The following is a 27,987-nucleotide window of genomic DNA, read 5'->3' on the forward strand; positions in this document are numbered from 1 at the left end:
AGCATCCATGTAATAAATCAGTGGGATTATTTTTTCCCCCCATTAAGCTGCCATCAAGGATCTGAAAGACTAATCAGGAGTTCTTGAAAACCTATTTTAGGCCTGTTTGCAGTATAAAAATTGAAATCCCTGCAACATAAGGAAGCCACTCCCCGGTTGCTTTCTAGTGGAGAAGAGCCCAAATCTGAGGGATTTCTTTTTTAAAATGTGTGCGTATGTATATGTGTTTGTGTATCTATAATCTATCTATATAGATAAATTGATATATATATATATCATATATATTACATATTTTTACAAGCTGCACCAGCAAAGTCTCAACACATGCCAGCCTTTTGCTGTACAGCAGGGCTTGACGGATTATTAACAATATTTATTGGCAATTTTTACTCTCCGGCGGCTATCGAGAGCGTGAAAAAGAATGTAATGCAAGGCCGCCGCCTGACTGGCCGTGTGACTTTTAGGTAGGCCCCAAAAAAGACCAGTAAATTCCCATAGCAACAGTTGAGCCCAACGAACGGGGCCAATAGGAAGCGAGGTCTCGCGGACAGTCTTTGAACGCTTTAAAAGACGTTACGAAGGAAAGGGGGAGGGAGAAGAGAAAGGCAACCGCAACTCCTCCCTTTCCCCCCTCCCCGCCAACGTCACGCGACAAGGAGTCCGGGTTACCTTCGTGAAGAGCCAACCCCAACGGCTGAAGAAATAAAGAAAGGCGGGTCCTACCGAGGCGAGCCGGCCAATCGCCTCGAGGAGCGGCGCCGTTCAATAAAAGCTCCGAGGAGATCGCGCGCAGGTTGGGATGGGGGTGGGTGGGAGTTAACGAACGGCGGGATGGCCCTATCAGAGCGCAGCGGAGGTTGCCCTCACCTCCCGCGCGCAGCCAATGGCTTGGCGGCCAGCGAACAAAAGGCGCTCTTCCCAAGCGCCCCGCCCCTGCCCCTCCCCTTTTCGGAACCATTTCGGATGACGCAGCGGTTGAAGCCGGAGGACAGAAGGCGTTCGCGAGCCGCAGTCGTCGTCGCCGCCGCCATTTTGTGCGTCCGTTTCTGAGGGAGGAAAAAAAAAAAAGGCGGTTGATCGAGGCCAACGGCGGCGGCGGCTGAGGAGAAATAGAAGGAGGAGGCGGTTACGACGACGACGACCTGAGGAGAAAAACGAACAGCGGAGGATGAGCTAGAAGAAGCCGGGTGGGATCAGCAGCGGCGGCGTCGGTCATTATCACCACCACCACCACCTCCTTCTCCTCATCGGCGAAGGGAAATTTAAAGGAAAAAAAGGCTTGCTTTGACCTGCCCTCCTCGGCAGAGGAGGGGGATCGGTCGGCCGTACCCCGCGGCCTGTCAGGCCTTTCTCTCTGTGTGTGTGTGAGTGTGTGTGTGGGAAGAATGTCGGGCGGCGGCGGCGCCGCCACGACGGCGTCGTCGTCCGAAGGGGCCGCTGGCGGTGGCGGCGGCGGCAGCAGCTCCACCACCACCACCGGTGGTGGCGGCAACAGCGACGACGCCTGCCGCGACTACCAGTCGTCGCTGGAAGACCTGACGTTCAACAGCAAGCCGCACATCAACATGCTGACCATCCTGGCCGAGGAGAACGTGCCCTTCGCCAAGGACATCGTCTCGCTGATCGAGGCGCAAATCGCCAAGGTTTTTATAAATACTCTACGCCGAATACGCTCTCTCTATTTAAACTCCCCCCTCCCCCAAATACCCAATCCCCAGCCTCTCTCCTCTTCCTATCTCTAGGGCAGCAGGTCTTTCTCCTCTCTCCCAACCCCCCTTTTCTCTATCCTCCCCCAACCACGTGTAGTTTTTTTGAGCCATAGGATTAGTGGGGGGGACGGACAGACGGGCCCCCGCCTAGGTGTGAGTGTGGGATTCAGAGAAAAGGTCACACTTCAAAAAGGGAGAAGAAATAGCTGGCTGGGGGGGGAGGGTATGTTGGGGAAGGGCCAGGCAGAGGCCAGGATTGAGGCTTTAGGATTGAGGTAGCCCCAAAAGAGAGTGGTACAGGTAGTCCTCGACTTACAACACCTCGTTTAGTCCTTTCTTTGACCATGCCACACCTAAGTATCCTGATCCCACCCACCCCAAATGAAATATAGTTCTTTCTTTACTCAAAAAGTGAAGTCTACTTATGCAGAGGAAGCCTAAAAGGCCATTAAATTTAAACAAGGTTCAAATTTGGCCCCCTGTGGTTCCCATATTGGGAACTACTGTCTTAGGATAGAGCCCACTAGGTACCCCCAAAAGAGAGTTGTACAGGTAGTCCTTGACTTACAGCACTTCATTTAGTGATTCTTCAAGGTGACAACAGTGCGGACGAGGGGGGCAGGGAGAAAAAAACGGCTGTTGCAGCATCCCCATGTGGTCACACAGCCACCATTTGGGACACGCTCGGCAACTGGTTTATCACAGCGTCCTGGGTCAGTTGGGGGGAAGCCAGTTTGACTTAACCGGGTTAACTAATTTATCAACCTCAGCGATTCACTTGACAACGGTGGCAAGAAAGGTCGTGAAATGGGGCAAAAAGTCACTTAATGAATGTCTTGCTTAGCAACAGGAACGTTGGTTGTAAGTCGGAGGACTACCTATATTTTGGAAGGAGGGGACCTAGTTAGGATTGACTCGGCCTTCCATCTTCCCGAGGTGGGTAAAACGAGGACCCAGATTGTTGAGGATGAGATGCTGACATGGTAGAAGCCCTCAGAGAGGGCTGTGAAGCGATATATAAGTCTAAGGCCTGTTGCTGTTAAGCAGAGGAGGGGTAGAAAAGAGGAAGCCCTAAACAGTTGAAAGGGGAAATGAATAGTTTTGTTAGGAATGTCACATGGGGAGGCACACACAACCCAGGCAGGCAGCCTCTGAACCTCCTTCCTTGGGTTTCTTTCCTCAGAAAGCTCAGAATTGCCTTCAATGCAAGCAAAACATTTTCCCAGCCATATCTGGAAAAGAAAAGTAGGTCAAGTTATTGAGAAAGAGTGGGCCCCCATGTCATATAGATAGTATATTTTTCAGACAGACATGGATGGAAGTGGTGGTGGTGGTGTCTGGAGTGTAATCAGGAGCACTGTAGATGGTCAAGAATAAGTGGGGGGCATGCTGATGATCTGAGAACAGCTGGGGGGAAGAATCTAGAGCTGCCATACACCCTCACACATGGCAGTGCAGCAGTGTCAGGGACAGATAAACCCATCCTAACTGCTTCCTTTCAGATAACTATGAAATACAATTTAGATAATAGCGAGGTAAAGGCAACGGATTTTTTTTTTAAAAAAGTTATTTTGTTAAAAACAAAGGTAGGAACCAGGTTTGACAGAACAATGTTGTGGAAGAGGAAAAGAAATGGAGAATGGCAGCATGAGGAAAGGTTAAGGTGGAAAATGAGACTAGGCCATAGTTGGCAGGAACCCTTCCCCCCCCTTAACAATTAGATTAAGGGGTGAGCATGGTGAGTAAATCTGCCCAGTTCAGGAAAGGGACTGATCCCCCCCCCCCGAATTTTGTGAGGGATTTTTAAGCTTGCATAAATTCCATATACAACATGGCCGCCTAGCTGAGTCTATGCAGCAGTTACTGTGCTTGAAACATGCCGTTTTAAGTCTCCTAGCCTACGTATATCTAATTAGCTTAGCTACATGTTTTTAAAAGGATAAAATCATTTCAGGGACAACTAGCCTTAATACGTAAGACCCAAAAAGGGAGTTTGGTTAAGAGAAGTTGGATTTCATTATTTTCTGTAGAATAAATTATAGGCGAAGGAGGATCTTTATGCTCCCAGAATGTTTTTAGTAGCAGATGCATGACAGGCTAAGGGTCTGTGTATGCATGATCCATTCCTTGTTAGAGCAGCACGTTCATTAAGGCATGGAAAGAAATGTTCAGCTGTGCCTGCGGGAGCCACAGCAGCCTGTTTAATCCCAACATGGCGCCCGAGAAGCATATGATGCAAAAAGAAAGTCTAGGGTTCATGTAGGCTCAGAAGTTTTCTGATAAATGCCACCCTTATGGTGCAGTATCTTTTTTCCTGGAGTATATTAGTCATTTAAGTAGCATAAGGGTAGCACATCACCATTATAATTAAACATTTCTGTTCTCTTGCTGTTTCTTCTTCCTTGCCCATTTTCCTCAGCTTCTGCCAGTATGTTGGGGTTTTTTAATCTGGGATATTAAGTTATAGTAAAATGGAAACACAGGATAAAGGGCGATTGTTTACAGTGCATATTGGTTAGTTTCAGCTCTCTAGAAATATTCCCTACTTATTTTTAATGTTTTTGATCTCTCCAGAAGTTCATAACACATAAATTCCAGTTCTGTTATTTGGCTTTTGGGGTTAATGGGGGGTGGTTACATAGATATCCCCTTGAGTGTATTTAAAAATACCTAAAACCTGTATTTCTAATTGGATTTGCATAGCTGTCTTTAGCCACCAGGATGAAACGAGATTTGAGTTCTCTGAAAACCACTTTTGAAAGAAAATATTGTCTGGAGACAATTTCTATTTAGTGTAATGCAGAGTGGTTTGCCTACCTTTTTAATAAATGATTTTGAAATGTGTGTGGTATTAAAAATGTAAATAAAATATATAAAATATGTATTTGTCTTTTTATTTACCGGGTGTAGTGCAGAATCTGTTATAAAAGTGTTAACTTTTCTGTGGTGTGGTTTACAGGAAAAAAAGTCTCGAGGAAAATTAAATTTTTAGGAAAATATTAAGAAAAACACAGATCCACATATATGCAACACCCAATTCATCTGGTTTGAAGGAGTGCACCAAGCATTCTGTTGAGAACTCTGGACATGGTTTTTCTAAAAATAAGCTTTTTAAATTTTATCTCCACTTTCTTGGTGATTTTGAGATGACTTTCTCATCTTCCACGACTTCTTGAAAATCTGACTTGGGGTTTCCAGTATTTCACAATGCGTTTCTGTTCATGAATTAACTATTGCAATTGTAAATCCTGGTTCTCAGAACGTGGCATTCCACTCATTTAAAGTTAGGATTGCTTTCCAATATTTAAAACTGATTCTAGGAAATATTTGCCTCTTTGTTTCATAATTTCACACATAGTTTTCACAGCTTTGTGAATACAATAGGACCTTTTCTAACCCTTGAAATATTTGTATTGCTTAAAAGGGAAGTGCACACACTTTTTTGGGAATAAGATTTTAAAGGCTAGCTATATTTTTGACAGCTATCCTTCACAGTCTGCAGATGGGGTTTAAGAGCAGAGTACTGAAGTGTTCAAGAGGCTTAATACTTTGCAAGCTCTGTTGTAACAATCCAAATTCAATCTTAGCAGTTTGCAGATTGCACCTAATAAATTATTTTCAAGTCCAACTATTAGGGAATTGATAATTGACCAGTACTGATATTCATGCCTTACCTGTTTGGGCATTCCTTTCTCTACATTTATCTTTTCCTTAAATGCTGTCTATAAAAGCCCTGTGTGTTTGTGGTTAAAGAGTTGCTGATCTCCTTCCCTCTTGAGCAGATTTCAAACAAAAGTTTTATGTAAGGGTTTGAATAACTTGTTTTGAGGGAAAAAAACCCTACACATTTGAAAGTGAAGAAGATAAGATGTGGTTTAGATTTTTCAAAATTTGAAAACTGCCTATGCGTTTGCATTTTCTATAAATATCTTCACAATTTGAACTATATTAAAGGGAAAGACACTAGTTACAAGAAAAAGACTCTTGCTCCAAGGACAGCCAAACATATTTGAGCAGTGGAATGTTACACTGCCTGCAAATTTTGAGAATTGATGGGTGTTAAATGGGAATTAAACTATTCCTGTGTAAAAAGTCAATGTGTGTGAGAAGCAATTGCCCTCAACAAGTTTATACATGCTGATACTTTTTGGAAGTTTGTGGCCCTTAATGTGGATGAGACATTAACACTCATTTTGAAACGAAGGCTTCCACTTTCTTTGGAAATTCATTTTCAACAACAGTTCGTACTACATGAACTCCGGGCGTGCCTTATGTACAGAGGGGGAAAAAATCCATCTTGACTCCTTGGCCATTGAGGAGTGACCAGACATTGAAGATTGTCTTCTGTGCCAGTCTTTGGTTCCAGTTATTTATAAGTTCAACAACATAACTCCATTGTGGATTTATATTTTTTCGGTTCCAGCTATATGGCTTGCATATAATTTTGAGAGTGTCTGACTGCCGTTCCTTCAACTGTCTAGAATTGGTATTGCTTGCCTTTGGATGACAGCAAGTGAAGCGTGGCTCACCTAACAACACTGGTATTCAACTTTCTGTCCACTGAGAATTCTCCCCTTCATTTTATGAGATCTAGTTAATTGATCCATGTCCCATTTTATAGAGATCCCAACAGAAACTACTGTGTGTTCCCTCAAAGTTTAGTCTAATAGAATGCGAAGTGGCTTATATAAAGACCCCCAGTAGTTAATTTTGCATCATGGGCCAGTACTTTCTGCCACTCTCAATCCCCTTAAAAAAAAAACCCGACCTACCAAATAATAGTTGCACTGGTATCTACTGATTCTTCTAATAGCTAGTTCTAAAATTGGTAAATTGTATTTTACTTTGGTTCGGATTTGTTACCTACCAGAGGTATGGTGATTTGGGGTTGGTAATTCCTTCATTTAGAAATATTTTAATTTTATTTTGTTACAACTAAACGTCTCAGTTTTCTTCTTATTACTCCAGGCTCCTTCTAATGAGAAACTTCCTGTTATGTACCTAATGGACTCCATTGTCAAGAATGTTGGACGAGAATATCTTGCTGCATTTACTAAAAACCTAGTTTCAACATTTGTTAATGTGTTTGAAAAGGTATACATAAATGTGTTTCTCTAAAGCTTTAAAATTGCTGTTGCATAAATAAAGACATGGCACATTGTCTTGTTTTTTTGCAGTTTTAAGGGTGGAACATAAGGGATGTATCCTCTGTAAGAAAATTTGCATGAGAGAACAACTAAATGCAATCATATCATGTGTTAGGCTTTTTGTGAATCACTCAGTAGAAGGGACAGTAAAATGCAGCTCATTAGTTTTTTTATGTCTTTTTAGTTTCACAGAAGAATGAGTAACCAACTATATGCATCCTCTTGTTTGTGTTAATTATACAATAATTTAGAGTTTTATTTATTTTGAGCCTGCTTAGCAGGATCTATATATAAAGTCTTATTTTGATCAACTTTTCTCTCCAATCTCAAGCCATTTTAATTTTTCATACCTGACCTAATTTATAACAATTGACCATGGACAGTATTTTTTTATTAGTTTGCTTGATAAATTTTAAAGATAACTTACCAAAGGCAGAATTTTCCTTTACAAATGTACATTGCTGTGAATGTTAAAGGAAATTGAAACAACATTTTCCATTTCAGTATGGTTTGGTTGAAAGAGGCTAAAATTTTTGAGTTGCTCAAACATTAAATGAGTTTAATCTTAAATCAGTTTAATTTTGCTCTGCTGACTTTCAGAATAACAGCAGTCATATTTCTGTGTGACCGTATAAAGATTTAGGCAATGGAAAATATTTCACTTTTTTACTGAGCTTTTCAGAGCTGGGTTTTTGTTTTTTTGTTTTGCATATTGACATACAAAAAAGTTTTGCCTTAAGTGGAACAGTGCAGCCTCTTCAACCTGGCGCTCTTCAAACAACAATTTCCTTCATGCAAACTCAGCAGTGGACATGCTGCCTCTGGATAATGGGGACTCGACATCCTGAAAAAAACCTAAGGAATTGATGAATGTGCCTGTTTTTTGTTATATTGCTGGAATATACTTTAATAATACAAATAAGATTTTATCCAATAATGCTGAGAACTCGCTCGTGAGCTGTCTAGTTCCAGTTGGTAGTGGAAACATTCTAAAAATAAGATGTAACTGCTATACCACTATAAGTCTTACGTGGAAGATGAAAGAGACACTTGACTGCTGAAATCTTTATTGTACTGTCTGCAAATTAGCACATCAGCAGAGTGCAGTACTTGTTTCAGTTGTGCCCACTTGAATTCTCCACTTTTCACTGGAACTTGCAAACACAAACGAATAGGGTATAAATTAGAACACTTGCGTGATCTTGAATTTTAGAAAGATGGATAACATGTTATATGGACTTAACAAGCCATAGAATTGTTCTATTGTTCTTAGGTGGATGAAAATACTAGGAAAAGTTTATTTAAATTGCGTTCCACGTGGGATGAAATTTTCCCTCTGAAGATTCTCTATGCTCTCGATGTTCGGGTGAATTCAGTTGACCCTGCTTGGCCTGTTAAGCCGTTACCCCCTAATGTGAATACTTCTAGCATCCACGTGAATCCTAAGTTTTTAAGTAAATCGGTAAGTTGCTGAAACTAATGTTTTTAACTATGGTTTGACTTTTGCACACCATGAATTAATATTTAACAGTTAAGGCAAAGAACTATCACTGCCCTTTTTTATATTGTATGATATGCCCAAATACACATTCTGATTTATTCGTATAAATAAACGAAATTACAAAACTGAATAATGGTCGGTTATTTTCCTTCTTCATAAGTAAGAATTATGTATTTTATTACCATTTTCTCGGTAGCCTGAGGAACCTGCGGCACCTAGCTCTACTGTCTGTTCTCTTCCTGTGTCCTGTTCTGCTGTGTCCTCCACTCCAATTGTTCCTGAAATACAAAAGAATTTAACGCAAGAGCAGCTGATAAGACAACAGCTGCTGGCAAAACAAAAACAGTTGTTAGAACTTCAACAGAAGAAATTGGAACTTGAATTAGAACAGACAAAAGCACAGCTGGTGAGTAAGATGACTATGGTAACGCTGATGTTTCAGGAATGGATTTTTTGGGGGGTTCCTAAGAAAGTCAGTTTAGCCTCATGGTCCTTGCAAACTCTTCTTTTTCTTTAAACTACTAGAACTTCAAGTAAAATGTATTTTTTTCCTATTGATCAATCATTACCAAACTACAGATCATAACTGTCATTCCAACATGTTAACAAGGTGGACAAAGATCAGAATTTATAACAGATAAAATGTCTGCTTACTGCGAAAGTGTTCTTGTACATATCACACTTGATATGTAAATTGCACTTAAGTATTTTAGCATCTTCCACAATTATTGAAGCCCAGTGCTTTAGATGTGATCATCGATGTTCACTTTGTCGATGAAAATAGTAGTTTTGAACTGCGGGTTTAACATGATAGAGGCTGACTATGAGGAATGTAAATTGTATTAGAAAAGAAACACACAAGGCAGAATCTTGGTATATTTTTCTTGCTAAATTAAAAAAAATGTGTAACATGGTTTATACTGTGCTGCTGATGGGTCTTAGGTTTGAGATTTTGAATAATGTTCATATTGTATCATAAGCTACATAAATGACTGGATTGCAGAGTTTATAATTTGGTTCTGGGAGGTAGGATGAGTACCAAGCAAGATTTCTACCCATAAGGAATAATCTAGTGTGTCACAAGGTAGCCGACAATGACAAGTTTTAGCTTGTGTGTTGAATGCCAAACAAATGAATACAGGACAACTTTTTGTATCAAAATGCATTGACTTTCAAATTTGATGAGTTTCAAAAGCAATTGACTACCAAGGTACCACTGTTTTGGTTTCAACTGTACTTACATCATTTACCACCACTAGATATTGAAAACATTTTAATAGGTTTTAACATACATACAGGCGTGAAAAGAAAATTGATCCAAAACCTATGTTTATTGTGGTATCTACAATATATATTTTACTGGAATTGGTTGATACATGAAATTAATTTCTTTATGCAGCTCAAATTGTGTTACAGAAACTCCTCACTTAATGACCAGACATGCAATTCCATTGCTAATCAATGTAGTCATTAAGTGAGACGTGACTACAACTTGCAATTTTACTGCTAGCTTCTCCATTGACTCTGCTTTTATCAGAAGCCAGCAGTGAAATGTGCAAATAGAGATTGTGTGACCACAGATCACTCTGATGGCTGTAGACATCTTCCAGTTGCGAAACATCTAAATTTTGATCATGTGGCTATGGGGATACTGGAGCAGTCATAAATGCAAGAACCAGTTCATAAAATTTCTTTTTCAGCACTATCATAATTTTGAACTGTTGTTAAATATGGTAGCTCATTAAGCAAAAACATGCACATTGTTGAACAGCTATGAGAAATGAAATGGTGTCTGAAATATTTCCCCTCCCCTCTTCCTCCTTATCTCAGGCTGTTTCCCTCAGTGTTCAGCAAAGTGGATCTAATCTGGGCCAAGGACCTTTAAAACAACATGTGCCGCAGCCACCTCACATGCCGGTTAAAGCTCCCCATCCAGCTTGTCTGCCACCAGAGAAAAACCATTTGCCCCCACTCCAGGATGCCAAAATACCCAATAGAGATCCTCGTCTTAACAGAACGAGTCAGCACTCATCTCATTTGAAAGATCAGACTCATAGGAAGGACTTCCTGATGAATGCAGTCAGCCAGCCTGACCCGAAGACTAGCAAAACTCCACAAAGTGAAAAGCAAAATGCCACAAAGCCGGAAAAATTAAAACAGAACGAGAAACTGCAGAAGAAAGAGTTTGATCAAATGGATGCAAAGTTGAAATCACCCTCTCCGTTGCAAAACAAGCTGCTTCACCCTAAAGAAACCAGGAACCAAGAATGTGAGAATCCCAGAGTGTCTGAAATCAACAAGAGAGACCCCAGGTTAAAAAAGCATCTCCTGGAGAAACCAGATGGCAAAGATGATGACATCAAAGAGAAAAGAAGATGCCTGGAGAGGAAAGACAAAGAGGAGCATCGATCCGTTGGGGGTAGAAATAAAGTAATTAATGGCATTGTACAAAAGCAAGATCCCAATACAGACGAGTCAGAGAAACAGAGTGGAAAACCAGGAAGGTCAAGCACTAGGAAGAGGTCACGTTCTCCCAGATCTCGATCACCGTCTGCACATTCTCCAAAACGAAGAGAAAGAAGGTCCCCTAAAAGAAGGCTCAGGAGCCTCTCTCCAACTGGCTCTAAGATCGGGAAACCACGACAATCTGGGCCCAAACAGTCCCATCTAGAGGACTTTGGGTCAGGGGCACGGGATGACAGAAGCTCGAACAAGAGGAATATCAAGCAGGAAGTGAGAGATTCCCGGAGGCCGAAGAAAATCCACGAAGACCGACCGCAAGAAGGAATGAACCAACATTCTTCCAAGTCAAATTCAGAACCCAAAGAAAATCTGGAGAATTGGCAAGGTTCCAAATCGAGCAAAAGGTGGAAATCTGGCTGGGAGGAAAATAAAAAGTAAGTTGATGTGTATGAGCCACAATGGATTCTCACCAAGTGAAATCTAAAATTACTGCTGAAATAAATTGTCCTTGCAAAACAAAAGATATAAGATAATTTTTAGTTGCTGTGGATGGAGACGTTATGCGAAATAACATGTCGTTTCTATTGCTTTCAGCCCTCAACTTACCGAAGAGCACCAAGGACTTGGTAAATCTCCTCATCAGAGGCACAGGGATACTTGGGCAACTAATAAAGGAGTTCCTTCACCCCGCACCCCGAAACAGCAACATCGATTAAGCGTAGATGCTAATTTGCAAATACCCAAAGAACTGACCTTGGCAAACAAGAGAGAGATACTTAAGAAGGTAATATGTGAATTTGTTCTTGCTGGTTTACTTTTTTTTCTATAAGCATTGAGGATTAACTCTTTTATTTTTTCTTTCTTTCGACTCGCAGGCAAGTGAACGTCTCACATCTGGGGAAATAACACAGGACGAATTCCTCGTCCTGTGCCATAAGATTCGCCAACTTTTCCAGTATCAGGAAGGGAAGCATAGATGCGAGTGGGATAATACATCAGGCGAAAAGGGGATTTCCAAAAAGAAGCCTTTGTTATCTGAATCGGATTTGATATACCATGAACACAAAGCTAAGCTAAAACGAACGCAAGTTCAACATTCGTTTCCAAGACTCAATATGATAGATGCTGAAGAAATATTAGACTATCACTTACCTGACGGATTTCTTTCTGGAATAGAATGTGACCAAACGAAAAACAAATGCGGCACTCAGTTTGGCGAAAGATCAAGACGACATTCTCCCGTTGGTGGGAGCAGACCCTACTCTGATAACTCTCCACATGATGTCAGGAGAAGACACGATGAGCCAAGTGCCTCGAAAGGTACAAAAGCATTTATATTAGCGAAGCAAAATCAATACGTGTTTGAGCTACATAACCGAATGTTTGCATTTTTTCCCCCAATAGAGGTGTGCGTGAGCTTTACGTAATGGTTTTGGTGAATAAACTTTGTAATTGTAGTCTTATTTTCCTTAAAAGGTCTTCGGGAAGAGCAGAGGATGAATGACATTTTCAAGCGAGCGAGATACGAAGATACAGAGAAGCCGTTCACCGACCTTTCAGGATCACGATTTGGGGTCTCTGATGGGAAGCAGAGATTCAGTTCATTGATTGAGGAGAGAGCTCATTTTGAAGGTTCTCCTAGACATCCTGGCATCAGGGCCAGTGGAGATGGACAACCGGGTCATTTTGAAGGGCCAGCTAATGCAGCTCCTCGAATTGAAGGGCCACCAGCACAGACCAATTTAAGGTTTGAAGGATCTCTAGGTCAGCCGGCTTCTCTGTTTGAAGGGCCCCAAGGACAGTCTGGAGGAAAAAATTCTCACCTGTTTGATGGGCCACCAGCACAGCTTGGGAGTGGTCCCTTAAGGTTTGATGGACCCTCAGGGCAAGTTAGTACAGGAAGTGCTATACGGTTTGAGGGTCCGATAGGACAACCAGGGGGAGGTTTACGATTTGAGGGGCCTTCAGGCCAACCTGTGGGTGGAATGAGATTTGAAGGGACCCATGGCCAGCCCTCGAGTGGAATGAGGTTCGAGGGACCTCACAGTCATGCAACGGCTGGTATTCGGTTCGAGGGGCCTCACAGCCAGTCTTCTGCTGGAATGAGGTTTGAAGGCATGCATGATCAGCCATCAAATAATATCAGATTTGATGGCCAGCCTTCGGGTGGATTGAGGTTCGAAGGGCCTCACGGCCAACCTTCAAATGCCATAAGATTTGAAGGACCCCATGACCGGTCAGTAGGACCTCATGGTCCACCAGGTAGTGGAATGAGATTTGAGGGGCCACATGGACAGCCTGTAGGGCCTCATGGCCAACAAGGATCCGGCCTAAGATTAGAAGCCCCACATATGCAACCGGTGGGGTCCCTGGGACAACCAGGAAGTAATATGCCATTTGACGGGCCACATGGGCAGCCCATTGGTCCACATGGGCAGCCTGCGAGTGGTCTGAGATTTGAGGGCCCTCATGGGCAACCTGTAGGGCCACACGGTCAACCCCTTGGCTCTAGGTTTGAGGGGCCTCACAATCAGCCTCTGGGGCCACATGGACAGCTGGGAATTTCTCCCAGGTTCGAGACACCTTCCGTTCAGACTGGAGGTGGACTTAGATTTGAAGGGCCTATTAACCAGACAAGGTTTGATGGCTGTCCGTCAAGATTTGATGGTCAGCCTGGCCAGCCATCAATTTTACAAAGACTGGACGGATTGCACGTACAACCTGGTTCAAGGTTTGAAATTGGCCCTGCTCAGACGCCACCTCGATTCGATGGCCCACCTGGCCAGCAGGTCCAACCTCGGTTTGACACAATGCTTCAGCGGTTTGACGAGCCTCAACACCCAGCCACACGATATGACCTCCTCCTCGGACACCAAGGCCCAAGAATTGAAAACGTAGCTAACCATCCTGGCTCAAGATTAGAGGCAGCACCCTATGGACAAACCGGCCCTTATAATGAAGCTCCCAACCAGCCACCTTATAATGGGGCATCACAAGGACTGCAGTTCCAGAGACCTGACCAAATATTTGATAACCCCCAAGGACCAAACTTCAGTGGCCCACCTGTTTCTGCAGCACAGCACTTTCCTAATGCAATTAACAGGGCCCCAGGACCTTTTTATGATGACAAGAATCTTCAGGGCCCTCAGTTCAGAAATTTTAATAATTTGGCAGTTGGAAACGTTCAGCCGCCACAGCAGGTAAGAATCTTAACGGTGTTTCTGTTGTACATTTTTTCAGAAACCTCGTCTGTATCTTCAGTTGCAGCAAATTATTGATTTTTATTTGATTTTTGTGGGGCGGGTGGGGTGCTTTGACTAGTAACTGGCTGGACAAATCCTTGCAGTTTTCTTGGCAAAATTTTGGAAGTGTCTTGCCCTTGTTTCCGTCCTAGGGCTGAGAGGGAGTGACCGGCCCAAAGTCACCCAGCCAGCTTTGCGCCCAAGCTGGGACTATAACTCACAATTTCCTGGTTTCTAGCCGCATGCCTTAATCAGTAACCAAACTGGCAAGGGATTAAGAAATACTTCACACCAATAAAGCCTTAAAATAGTATAATGAAGTGAATCCTAAATTGTCATTGAAGTTGATTGATGCCATGAAAAGGTCTGAATCTTCAATATTAATTTCTGACATAGAATGTCTGAAATGATTTCATCAGCAGAAAAAGATATATTTATTTGTATTCCTAAGCTGTTTTTTGCACTTTCCATGTCTGCAAAATTACATCAGTAAAACTAATGTAATCCCCTGGTTTCATACTGTAGATAATTATTGGCTAAGCAAAGATTATAAATAATGACTTTATCAGTTGAAGAAAATAATGGTCATCAGTCTTCTTTTGGGAAAACCGAAGCAAAATTTTTTGGTGGTTAGCTTATATGGATGGCACAAAAGGAATTTAAGACTGATGTTTAACATTTGATTTGATATTTATAACATGGTTGGGGGCAATATGCTGACATTGTAAACTGTTCAGAGAGTGCTGTAATAGCAATAGCAATAGCAGTAGACTTATATACCGCTTCATAGGCCTTTCAGGCCTCTCTAAGCGGTTTACAGAGAGTCAGCATATTGCCCCCAACAATCTGGGTCCTCATTTTACCCACCTCGGAAGGATGGAAGGCTGAGTCAACCCTGAGCCGGTGAGATTTGAACCGCTGACCTGCTGATCTAGCAGTAGCCTGCAGTGCTGCATTTAACCACTGCGCCACCTTGGCTCTTGGCTCTGTAAAGCAGCGGTCCCCAACCCCTGGCCCATAATCCTCTACCGGGCCGTGGCCTGTTTACAACCTGGCCGCAGAAGTGGTGGGCATGCGCAAATGGAGCTGCGCATGTGCACATGCACTCACCACTGACATGGAACCATCCTCTCCCCTCCCCCCCCTGATCCGCAAAGCCGGGAAACTTGGAGGTTGCTATTGTTAATATTGCTGATTTCATTTCTTTAAATGGTTTTATGTTCTGTACACGACTGAAATTTATTTTTGTCCTTGAGAGGGGAAAAAAAGCCCTTTGATCAGTGTTATGTATTTTCACAGGTTCCTGTTATGCCAGTATCTTCTGGCCAGCCTTTCAATCAAGGGCAGCCACTATTGCCAGTCCATGGACAAAACCCTGGAGGTTTTGTTCAAAATCAGCCAGGTTAGCATTTATTTATTTGGGGGGAGGGCAGTTGTTTTACTGAAATACTGCTTTATTCTAAACTTAATGTGGGAATACTTTGTCTATATTAAACCTGAAAGAAGTGTTCAGCAGTAAGGCTTGGTACAACTGCCTGAAATTTTAATTTAATTCAGTTTGGTATCATAAGGTCATTAAGGTAACATTGGTATGTATGATCTGCTTATAGATGAGATATTTATCTACAGATATTTTCTTCCGTAAGATAGAAGGAATATGAAATCCAGAGTTCAAATTATAGTTGCTAACTGCATATGATCTGTACCCATTTGGAGTCTGAAATTTTCATTGTTCAACATAAAATAATATCTCCCTCTCCCATACATTCAGCAGTGACTGAGAACAGTTGTAACTTGCTCTAGTTTGTTGTATTGTGACCTGTGATAGCAAAAGGAATTTTAACTTAATTCTGAAGCTTGAAGAAAGCAGGAATAAATAGGCAATGCTTGTAAGTAGTGGCACATGAAATGAAGTAATGAATCCTTTGAGTGCTGGATATTAGCTGTTCAAAGTTTCATTGGACTGCAAAATTTGAATTTAAGAACTGGCAGAAAGAAATAAGAAGCATTAAAAATAGCTGCATAGAATCTGATTTGAATTTTCAAATGTTTACCAAGCAGAATCAAGCCTTTTAAAAATAAAATAATGTCTGCCATAAAATGATTTGTAAAATTATAACTTATTTCTCCCACGCTCTTGAGAATATAACTAATACATTTGATTTTAGTACACAAAATTTACATTTTAAAATAGTTTTTTAAAGAGATTTTTATTGTCTGACCAGAATCACATTTGTTTATAATGCTAATAAACAAAAATATACATTTGTGTTACCATAGATTAATTATTAGGCCTGAATTGATTAAATATATTGTGGTGGAGATTTATTTAAAAACTAAGGTTTCCAGAACATTAGAAGAGGAATTTAATTTGCATAAAAATGGTATTCTGGAAACTACATTTTAAACTATATATTGAAAAATATAAATATAGTATAGTATATATTTATAAAAATCACAGTACACACATTAAAAACTTCATTGACCAGGGATATAATCAAGTTTTTGTCTATTTTGATAGCTTAATATGTCTTCTTTGATAATAATAAATATAATTGTTATCCCTGACTATAAAGCTTTTTGCATCCATATTGATTTTTTTATGTTTAATTTTTAGAATTGTTACGTAATACAATTCTAGCCTTTCAAGTTCCCCTTTAAAAGAAGGAAGCCATATCTACTGATGACCTCCTTTTTGGAAGAATAAGTTCTGAGCGTTTTTGAGCACATGAAACTAGTTCAGCATTTTTTTAATCATAGTTTTCTATATGGTTTGTTAGATAGATTCTCAAATGCTACTTCTGCATTAATACACCCAAGGTCATTGTAGAAATTGAAATGGGAAGGTGGTTAAAATGATCCTCAAGCTCTTTTATGAGGAACCAAAATTTAAAATGGAGAAAGGGATAATTAATAATGATTTGTTTGCTTAACCTTTGACAATAACTACTTAAGATATTTTAATTCTAAATTGAATTTTGAGAGTAATATCTTTCAAATGTTCACATTTGCACTCATTTCTAGGAAACATCCCACTTTCCTACCCTGATAATCACCTTGGACAACTTGATGTGAATGAGTTATTTTCAAAACTACTCTCTACAGGAATCCTTAAATCTTTACAGCCCGATTCATCTTCATCACGTAAGTATCCTTTTGTCATTAGTATAGAATATTCTTTGTATCCTAATAAATATCCTGTCTTGTCTGACCATCTTGTCTAATTTATCTAATCTGTCTGTCTGTCTGTCTGTCTGTCTATCTATCTATCTATCTATCTATCTATCTATCTATCTATCTATTTATCATTTAATGTAGGTACTATCCATTTCACTCTTGGCATTCTGAACCTATTGTACCAAGTAATGAATGTTTATGGCCACCATTCAATATGAAGCATTAGAAATAATTTGGTTTTCTTTTCTCCGGGCAGAAATTGACCAGTTGAAAATGGATCTATCATGTATAAGAACTTAGTTTTTAAGCCTATCAGTTGAAAATAGTGTGTATATGTCCGAATGCACAAATATGTGTACTGTGCTTCCAACTTTTTGTACATATGTATAAAGAAAATTAAACCAGGAGATAAAAGTTAGATATTGAAAGAAATAGATCATAATCACTACCCCTGAACACTGTACCTGAGATCAATGTTGATCTTACAGATAAAGTTACTTTAATTTTTTTTAACACTGTTACAATTGAGGAAGCAAAGGTTATATCCCAGTATTTGAAAATACATCTCATTTATTTAGAAGTCAGTGAAGTTTCAACTCAACCACCTCCAGAGGAAGAAGAGGATGATCAAGATCAGAATGAGGATATTCCAGACCTAACTAATTTTGGGATAGAAGAACTAAAACAGTATGTGCATTTAATGGGATGAAGAGGGGATTATATTCAATTGTGTAGTTTAAATAAGTTATTCCAAATGAATTGTAAAATTTTAAAACAAAATCAGGCACCTGAGTCCTGGGGGTAAACAAATTGTGGTAGCTGTATATAAATTCAAGATTTACTTTAAATACTGAAAACACCTATTCAATTATGCATTAATTATTCTAGATTAAAGGTCCAAAGGTTTGCAGTGGATTTCTTTAACACGGTGTCTTTATATAATCAGTTTGAATTCAAAAAAGTGATGAGAAAAATGATAAAAGTGAACTCAAAAACCTGATAAAAGAGAAAGTTTATGTTCTTGCCACTGAACAAATTCCTTTTAACATCTTTCATACATGAATTAAGATACATACGTTTATCTAGCTGTTCTGTTTTTAGAAAATTGCACATAAATATACACATGCAAAAATATACATAAACTGAAATTCCTAAATAACCCAACTCTTAAGCATTTCTTATACATTTATCTTCAAAGCAGATATCATACATCAGTTTTTTAACCTCTGTTTAGTAACATTAATCTTCTATTTATTGTGATATATGGTTTATTTCCAGCATATGTCATTCTTAGTGTGTTCATCACTGCATATTTGGGCAATACACACCATAATTAAAAGCTTTTGAATTTCCAATAAACATGCAATAAAATTACTTTTCATATATTTTTGATTGATCTGCAGAAGATTTAAAGTCTGATTTGCACAATTCATTGGCATCTCTGGTATGTTTTCAATTAGAATTGTGCCAATCACTTATGCAGCCACACTTAACAAACAAATCCCTCTGTAGTTTAACTATCTTCCACCTTGAAAATAAAATTGGCCTATATTTCCATGCTATATAATATGTGTTTGGATTTCACAAGTTTCCATTTCAGGTAGTGGCCACAAATCAGATAATAGGTTTTCTAACTATTTCTTTAAAAAAGAATATAATTAAATTTCCAAAAATAAAAGGCTAATTTTTTTAAAAGCATAACAAAAGAGCAAAGGTGGGGGAGCGTAACAACAGGGAAAGTTTAAAGCTTAAAAAGTAAAACAGCAAAATAAATAAGGTTGCTTCCAACTCTTTTCAGGATTGATACAATTACATGATAAAATACGCTCTTTTAGTTTAACAATAGAATGAAGGTAATAAAACTTAAGATATAAAGATGTACTTGCCAAACAATCAAATAATAACAGCAACAGTATGTAATGTCATAATATCAGATCTTAATTTGACACATAACCCATATGTGTTTCATGTTATAAATTCCATAAATTACACCTAATATATTTCTATGATAGAAAATCTTCTACACTAAGTTTTCTAACTTGACGTTTCTCTCTTGTTTTCAGACGTTACGATAGCATTATAAACAGGCTCTACACCGGCATTCAGTGTTACTCTTGCGGAATGAGGTTTACAACTTCCCAGACAGATGTGTATGCAGACCATTTGGATTGGCACTATCGCCAGAACCGTACAGAAAAGGATGTTAGCAGGAAAATCACTCACAGAAGATGGTACTACAGCTTAACTGTAAGCACCTGTTTACATTGTTTGGCACAGAGAATATTTATTCCGTGTCCTTGGTTCATCTTTTCCAAAGGACTGAGGTCATAATGGTTTCATCAAAATCAGTATAACACAAAGGAATCTTCTAGCCTCTTACAGATTAAGACAATAATTGGGGATCATAGATCATTTCTTCAGTTAAAACAACTCGGGAGAGGGAGGGAGGAGAGAGAGAGAGAGAAAAGGGAATAATAATACACCTAGTTCTCAACATGACCAGAATTGAGCCCAAAAGTTCAGTTGCTAAGTGAGACTTTTGCTAAGTGACTTTTGCCCTGTTTTATGACCTTTCTTGCCACAGTTGTTAAGGGAATCACCGCACTTGTTAAGTTAGTAATACAGTTTTGTTAAGTTGCTTCCCCATTGACTTTGCTTTACAAGGTCACATAAGATGATCACATGACCCCAGGACACTGCCACCATTATTAATACGAGTCCGTTATCAAATGTTTGAATTTTGAACATGTGAGCCTGGGCATGCTGTGCAATGATTGTAAGTATAAAAAAACGTTATGGCTCACTTTTTTCAGTGCCGTTGTGACTTCGAATGGTCAGCGAACTGCTATAAGTTGAGGACTACATGCCTGAAAGTTAAAATTACTTGAGAATTACTTCTAGGCAGCAACAAAAAATAATATGAGATAGATTTTCCTCCATTGTTAATTTGATAAATGCTGATAATTGTCGTTTAATTGTCCTTGTTAAACCTGAAAAACTTTAATTTGCTGTTTTTCAGGGAGATGTGATGTTAGTTTATTTCTTTCATTTACATGATGCCCATCTCACTTTACTAAGCAACATTTTGTAATTCCTTTGTTTGAAGAGGGATATTTCTAATATTGCAATCATTTTTAAAATGATGCAAGACTTTGTTGGGTTTTCTCCAATGGATTGCATGGCTATAACTTTGGAAACCAATGGGAAACATTACGGTAAATTGTGTAATCCTTCAAATTTGTCTTAAATTCAGTATTTTGACTGCTAAGCTTTCTCAGGAGAGCGAATATTTAGCGCTAGCCTTTCAATAGTGTAACCTCTGTGACAGTTTAATGCTTGCTTGAATCACTTAAGATCATTTGCTGCTATTGTTTTAATAGGTCTTTGGATAGTAATCCAGTTTATAGGCTTAACATACTTTGCCCTTTGATTGATTCACATAAACCAGGGTGTGTTCTCTTTGTAACCACTACCATTCAAGTGCTCACTGCTGGTGACATGTTGTCACAGCCTCTGCCTCTAAACATAATGCCGTTTAGCCTTGCCACTGTGTTTAGAAGAAAAGAATATGCAGCTGCAGCAGTTAAATTCTAAACTGAGAAGTTGAAAGCTGAGGTTTTAGTGGCATTAGGTAGTCAAAGCATCCCACCCACCCCCCGCATGCCTGATCTAAGCGTTTTTCCTAGATGCTGTGCCCCACATGGACCTTGGTCTTGTGTTTGCTTACAGATATTTGGTGGTAGAGTTTTCTTGTGTGTAGCGCTTGTTGGGTGTTGTTGCGCTTGTTGGGTGTTGTTGAAGTCACTAGCCTCTTGCCCCCTTTCAGAAGATTCAGGGAAGGCTCAAAAACAAGTCCCAAAGGTAGTTTTTCAAAAGGAGACTGGTTCTTGTTTCTCCTTGAAAACATTTTGCTTCTCATCCAAGAAGCTTCTTCGGTTCTGAATTGAATGGTGGGGAATGGAAGATTTATTTTCCTTGCAGTCATCTGGTCATTAGCACTCTTACACAATCGCCAGATGACTGGAGTATAAATCTTCCATTCTCCACCATTCAAGTCAGAACTGAAGAAGCTTCTTGGATGAGAAGCAAAATGTTTTCAAGGAAAAACAAAGTCTGGTCTCCTTTTGAAAAACCACCTTTGGGATAACCATGATGTAGATGACTGTGAATCTCCGTAGACAATCAAACACAAGATTAAAACTTTACAGGTAGTCCTCAACTTACGATCACAATTGAGCCCAAAATTTATGTTGCTAAGCGAGACATTTGTAAAGTGAGTTTTGCCCCATTTTACTACCTCTCTTGTCACAATTGTTAAGTGAGTCATTGCAGTTGTTAAGTAGTTAGCAACACAGTTGTTAAGTGAATTTGGCTTCCCCAGTGACTTTGCTTGTCAGAAGGTCGCAAAAGGGGCTCACATAACTCCAGGACACTGCAACTGTTATAAATGTGAGAAAGTTGTCAGCAGTCTGAATTTTAATCACGTGACTGTGGGGATGTTGCAACGGTTGTGTCATTTTTTTCAGTGATGTTCTAACTTTGAACAGTCACTAAATGAACTATTGTAAGTCGAGGACTCACTTGCCAACAGCATTTGGTCAGATGGGTAGCGAACAAATTTAATAATAATACATAAGGGCTGTTACCTCTGTTGATAAGCAACATGATCATTAAATGAAAGATCATATGCCAGCTTACAACATCAGTTCTGGTTGTGTCGTAAAACAAATCACCCGTGGTCATTAAGCTTGATGATTCATGACCACAACTGGCATGTTTCTATCCGCTTCCTTAAATGACTTAGCTTGTTGGTAGCTGGTGAACATGTTGTGGTTGTTATAAATGTATTCTGATTGCCAAGTGACCAAAACACAAGAACACAACTTTGAGGATCAGTCAAAACGTATTTTTCAGTGTCGCCATAACTTTGAATGCTCACTGAAGAGCAGTTGGTAAACAAGGATTACCTATACATCACTGGGTGTAACGTGTTCCACTTGGCTCATTGAATCAAACACACGTTTCCTATACTGCTGGAGAATTCGGATGGATTGAAGAGCAGCATGTCAAGAGGTCTGTTTTTTCCAGGATAAAAAGACTCCACAAACTTGATCCTGTTGCCGAAATAGGATCATGAAGTGCTTGTTGGTCACCGGGAACAAGAGACAAAGATGTATTCAACAGAGAAATAAACTCATGCTGCCATTTAAAACCATTGGAAAATGAGTTAAACATTTTTCAATGTTCTTCTCTAGGATTGGATCGAGTTTGAAGAAATAGCGGATTTAGAGGAGCGTGCAAAGAGCCAGTTCTTTGAAAAAGTACATGAAGAAGTTGTATTAAAAACTCAAGAAGCTGCTAAGGAGAAGGAGTTTCAGAGTGTCCCTGCAGGCCCAGCTGGAGTGGATGAGGTAGGCATTGCTATGTTAAAACTGGCTTCATGTCACTGAAGTTTTTAAACCGGCATAATTATACTATATAATTAAGGAACGCGGTGGCTCAGTGGCTAAGACGCTGAGCTTGTCAATCACAAAGGTCAGCAGTTCAGCGGTTCGAATCCCTAACACCGTGTAATGGAGCGAGTTCCCCTTACTTGTCCCAACTTCTGCCAACCCAGCAGTTTGAAAGCATGTAAAAAATGCAAGTAGAAAAATAGGTGGGCAGTAACAGTGTAACAGTGTTTCCTTCCCACCAAGAGTTTAGTCATGCCGGTCACATGACCACAGAGAAATCTTTGAACAGCGCTGGCTCTTCGGCTTTGAAATGGAGATGAGCACCACCGCCTAGATTCCAGAAGGACTAGCACATATGTGTGAGGGGAACCTTTACCGTTAATTATACTGCAATCCCTAGTTTGGGACTTAACATTTTACTAGCACTTGGAATATATAAAAATAGATCCATATGGGTTTTACATTTGTACAATTTTTAAAAAGGCCTACTATGAAAAACCACATTCATAGATGTTTACAATATTTACAATAAGAAATGTTTTTTAAAAAATAAATGTTTTTTGTTCACTGTTTACCTTTGGACTTCATATTTTAGAACTTTGTGGTAGCAGTATTTTATGATCAGCATTAGGAGATGACAATGGATTTCCCAAATGATGTATCTATCTATAAATTAAAACTCTGGTGTCTGTTTGTAACCTCCAGTTGAGTGCCATGATGCATTATACAGCATCCATTTCTGAACCAACATACTTCAAATGGGTTAATTTACAGAATGCCAGGATGCATTACTCCTGGCATCCTGGGGACAAAATTTGGGAAAGTTGTGGCTGCTTCAGCACCACTGTGCTTCTGCTGCCGCTTTAGCGCTGCCACTGTCAGCTGTAGTGTTTATTGTCATTTCCAGCACTCCCTGACAGAAGCCAGTTGCAATCCTTTCCATTGTTTGCTACCAGCTTCCCACAAGCAAAGTCTTTGCTTGTGGGAAGCTAGCAGGGAGCATGGGCAATGGAAAAACTGTCAGAGACGGTTACAAGCAGGAAACTAGCAGGAAAGGTTGCTTGCTTGAGTAAGTCTTGTGGCAAGCTGGCTTTGGCAGATTGCCCTAGAAGGGTGTGCACAAGTGTGGAAGGTGTAAAAGTCAAAAAGGGGGTGTGGGCTATATGAGTTACATAAGGAAATATATCTGAAACAATGACTCAACAGGTTAGAGGTTGTCTAGTTGCGATAGTAATGCCCGCCTACAAATTTCTGCATTTGCCACGGGCCAACTAGTCTTAGGTGGAAAATGAAATTGTTCTGCTACTCATCTGAAAATATAAATGACGCGTTGTAAGCATACCTATATTTAATTGCTTTCAGAGCTGTGAAATCTGCCAGGAGCAGTTCGAACAATATTGGGATGAGGAAGAGGAGGAATGGCACTTAAAAAATGCAATTCGTGTAGAAGAAAAGGTAACGTTGCATCTCTTCGTGTACGCAGTCTGCTTAAAAATGTCTGTTTTGGCTTGGTATGCTATTGTCATTTCTATAAATTTGAAGAATTGGTATCCCTGAAAATATTCCCTTCTGGCTGCCTTCCATCAGTCTATTTCAGTGAGATTTGCCACAGGTCCAAAGAAAATTGAATCAAATGGAATGAAATATCAGCAAAGGAAGAATAACAGCGATAACTTCCTATTATTATAGAAATAGGAGAGAGAGAGATGCCCTTGCAGAAAGAGAAATACTTTTGCAATATACTTTGTGTGCCATTTTGTATATTTGTAAACTAAGATCTGCTTCCTTTCCTTTTGTAGATCTACCATCCATCGTGTTACGAAGATTATCAAAAGGTAAACAAACATTCGCTTTCATTTTCTGCAGGCTTATTATATGTTGAGACTGCAAAAGCTGTTATTTGAATCACTAATCCTTACTGAGCGTATTTCACTACAGCAGTAAGAGGCAGCAATATTTTCCAGGTCAGACTAAATATTTCTTGCTGTTGAGGATTATATCTAGGGCTGATTGACATTGAAGAATATATGAATCATATCTGGATGTTAAGTGTGCTGAATTAACCATAAAGACAGCTGGTTGACAGTAGGCACTCCCCATTATGAAAATCCTAAATACAGAGACTCTGATCCACCTTTTGAAGATGGTTTTTAGAAATGATTCTTAAAAATCACAAAGATTTAAGAATGAATTTTAAACCCTTGCCATCTGGTGAACCATGGTTGACTAGGTCTCCTTTTCTGCATGAAAGCATGAAATCCCTAGTATTCTAACAGAACTTTTACTCTGCTCGTGAACAGGTAGATTCTGCCCAGGTAGTGAAAGCACCGTTTTGCTTTATTTTGTTTTATCACCTTAAAAAAAACAAAAACCTTCCAGCTTCATCCCAAATATGACGTTAATTTTGACTTGCAGACTTCATCATTTGATTCCACCCCATCTCCAAGCAAGACTCCTGTGGAGAACCCACTAAATATTATGTTGAATATTGTCAAACAAGAGGGACAGGACTCCTGTAACAGCCCCAAAGTCAAAGAAGAACCAGAAGAAAAAGCTACGGATTGCACGGAGGGGAATATACCTGAATCTGCTGAAATTAAAACAGAGCCTCTAAAGGTTGAATCGGTTTAAACTGTGGGTTTTTTTTTTAATTACAGAGAAATGCTTACTGTGTCCTACTGACTCTCGAATGCAAATAATTTTTATATGAATAAAATGTTGGCCTGGGGCAGGGCCCCAGCTACTGACTTGGTTAATAAATACATTTTTGTATTTGAATTTCTTATTGCCTGCACCGTGTCAGGTGTCTATCGTGTGGAAGTTCTGTAGATGGCGTACAAATTTAACAGGAATAAGACTGTATATGTAAGGGGGGAAAAAATGTACATTTTTTGTTCATTTGTGGAAAATTGTAAATTATAAATAAAAGATATTTTTGCTATCTACGGAGTGTAATGTTTATGCACACCATCCAATTAAACAACAACACCACACTTAACCTTGGGGGTGTTTTAACGGCAGCCAAACTCGCGCTCCTACCCAAGGCTTGTGCTTAACTAGGATTCTTGCAGACATAAACAAGGAAGATTTCTTTTGCTGTAAAATTTATAAGGAGAAAATTACTGTCTGAAGAAAGTTCTTTTGCAAACATTGAATGGCTTTTCTTAAGCGTTCACATTAGGCATTTAAAAAGAAAAGTAGGTTTACATAACAAATATAACATAGTTCCCTTTGGCTACTTACCCACACCTTACATCCAAGCTAGATTCTCATAATTTCAACTTCTCAGTACACAAAAAGCTTAGTCCTTCCTTCCTTTTTTTTTTTCATTTTAGAGGAACAAATGTAAGATTGCTCGTTTGCAACATGGTTTAAACTTTTTTTTTTGTTGAGTTTATTGGCTCTAAATAGTAGAAGAGATTGCCAAGAAATGTTAATATTTATTTCGTGTAATAAATTAGAATGAAGCATATATACCTGTTTGGAGTCTTTATTTCTTGGGTGGGTTTGGGGACATCCGACTTGCTAAAACTCACGTACGCATTACAACTTTGGGGGCCTTGGAAGTTAAATGAATCGGATGGGGGGGGGAGGGTGCACTTGTATGTTTGCTGGTTGAATGTTATTCATAGAATCAGGGCTCGAAGGGACCTCCGAAGTCTCGTCCGATCCCTGCCACAATTTAAGCCCCTAAATAAAACTATACCTTTCTTAACTGATGGAGCCAATTTAGGAGCTTAAGGTTTCATTCACCTTATTCCATAGATGAATTGTTCTCACTGTCAGGAAATTCCTCCTTATTTCCACGTTGGATCTGCCTCTTATTGCTTCTTGACCTGCCCTGTGATGATATGGAGAATACGTTCGTGACCCGTCAAAACCGCGGTCGACTAAAGCGCGCCCGACGAAAGCGCGTACGTGACGTCATCAGCGCGACAAATTAAATTAAAAATAAATTAAATTAAAATAAAATTAAAGCAAGCCGATTCACATAAAGGTAAGGGTTAGGGTCAGGGTTAGGGTTACGTTAAGCGTTAGGGTTATGTTAAGGGTTAGTGTTAGGTTTAGCGTTAGGTTAAGGGTTAGGGTTAGGTTAAGGGTTAGGCTTAGGTTTGGGGGGGTTAGGGTAAGGTTTTCGCTTTAATTTTAAATTTACTGCTCACAGCGCGATGTTTTCGTCGCGCTGTGATGACGTCACGTACGCGCTTTCGTCGAGCGCGCTTTAGTCTACCGCGGTTTTGTGGTGGAACCAATTACGTTGACCCCCTCTTCCCTGGCACAGCCCCTCAAGTAGTGGAATTCAGCTAACATGTTGCCTCCAATCCTTTAGGCCAAGTATATCTAGTTTTCCAACGCAAAGGCCCCCAACCCCTCCTCGCCCATGGACTGGCACTGGGGCGTGGCAGGCTAGAAACAGGGCCACGCTAACAAGAGAAGCCCCATTGTCCGTGGGACGTCAGCAGCACATGAAACCACGACCCCACCGAGTGCCAAAAAGCACATGCACACGTGTGCTCGTCCGGGCCGCGACCAGGAAGAGGAGCTGCCAAGGGAGCATTTGGGCGCTGGGAAATGTATTTCTGGGTTTTGGCACATGAATGCACGCCAGCCAGCAATTCTTCCGGTTACTGCTGCGCACGCGCATGCACCAATCAGTTGGGAGACCAGCTCTTCCGGTTTCCAGCACTGTGGGTCACACATTGGCCAGCTGATTGTCATGTGTGCATGTGCGCCAGGACCCCAGAAGAGGAACGGACAATGACGCATGTGCCAGGCGATATGGCTCCGTGTGCCACTTCGGGCACGTCTGTCATAGTTTCGTCCTCACGGCTCTAAAGAATCGCCCCCAGAATAATAGCCGTCTGTCCTGAATAAAGCTTCGGCTTATTTTGCCTGTAAATCAAGTTCGCACGAAAGGCAGTCCTCAACTTATGACCGCAATTGAACCCAACAAGTTGCTAAGTGAGAAATTTGTGAAGCGGGTTTTGCCCCCTTTTACGACTTTTCTTGCCACATTCGTTAAGTGAAGTCATTAAATCAGCTCTTAAATTAGTCAGGTGGCTGTTAAGTGAATCCGGTTTTCCCCATTGACTTTGCTAGTCAGAAGGTCGCAAAAGAGGATCACATCAACCGTTATAAATATGAGTCAGTTGCCAAGCTTCTGAATTTTGATCACGTGACCCTGGGGAATGCCGCAAACGGTCAGAAGTGTGAAAAATAGTCATAAGTCATTTCCCCCCCCAGTGCGGTTGTAACTTCGGATGGTAACTAAATGAACTGTTGTAAGTGGAAGAC

At 40.1% G+C, this 27,987-nt stretch overlaps 1 protein-coding gene across 1 annotated transcript; it reads left to right on the forward strand.

The window, feature by feature from the left end:
• The first annotated feature begins 968 nt into the window (after window positions 1-968).
• Window positions 969-26,164, forward strand: PCF11 (PCF11 cleavage and polyadenylation factor subunit). The gene is made up of 16 exons (XM_014064203.2): window positions 969-1,643; window positions 6,678-6,803; window positions 8,130-8,318; window positions 8,554-8,763; window positions 10,188-11,254; window positions 11,415-11,604; window positions 11,696-12,140; window positions 12,297-14,020; window positions 15,362-15,464; window positions 17,087-17,206; window positions 17,818-17,926; window positions 19,303-19,486; window positions 22,495-22,650; window positions 24,055-24,147; window positions 24,492-24,527; window positions 25,108-26,164. Exons 1-16 carry the CDS (start codon window positions 1,386-1,388, stop codon window positions 25,321-25,323), a joined length of 5,226 nt encoding a protein of 1,741 aa, XP_013919678.2. The 5' UTR covers window positions 969-1,385; the 3' UTR covers window positions 25,324-26,164.
• Window positions 26,165-27,987: the final 1,823 nt, after the last annotated feature.

This window comes from Thamnophis sirtalis, unplaced genomic scaffold, assembly GCF_051295495.1.
Source record: "Thamnophis sirtalis isolate CommonGarterSnake01/CBP01778 unplaced genomic scaffold, rThaSir2_p1.2 scaffold_8, whole genome shotgun sequence".
NCBI classification, from domain to species: domain Eukaryota; kingdom Metazoa; phylum Chordata; class Lepidosauria; order Squamata; family Natricidae; genus Thamnophis; species Thamnophis sirtalis.

Excerpts from the sequence above, each read along its gene's own strand:
- PCF11 (XM_014064203.2), top strand. The coding sequence starts at position 1,386 with ATGTCGGGCGGCGGCGGCGCCGCCACGACGGCGTCGTCGTCCGAAGGG. Across the intron at positions 11,255-11,414 it reads GGCTGGGAGGAAAATAAAAA|CCCTCAACTTACCGAAGAGC; the intron begins GTAAGTTGATGT and ends TATTGCTTTCAG. Across the intron at positions 19,487-22,494 it reads GATGGTACTACAGCTTAACT|GATTGGATCGAGTTTGAAGA; the intron begins GTAAGCACCTGT and ends GTTCTTCTCTAG.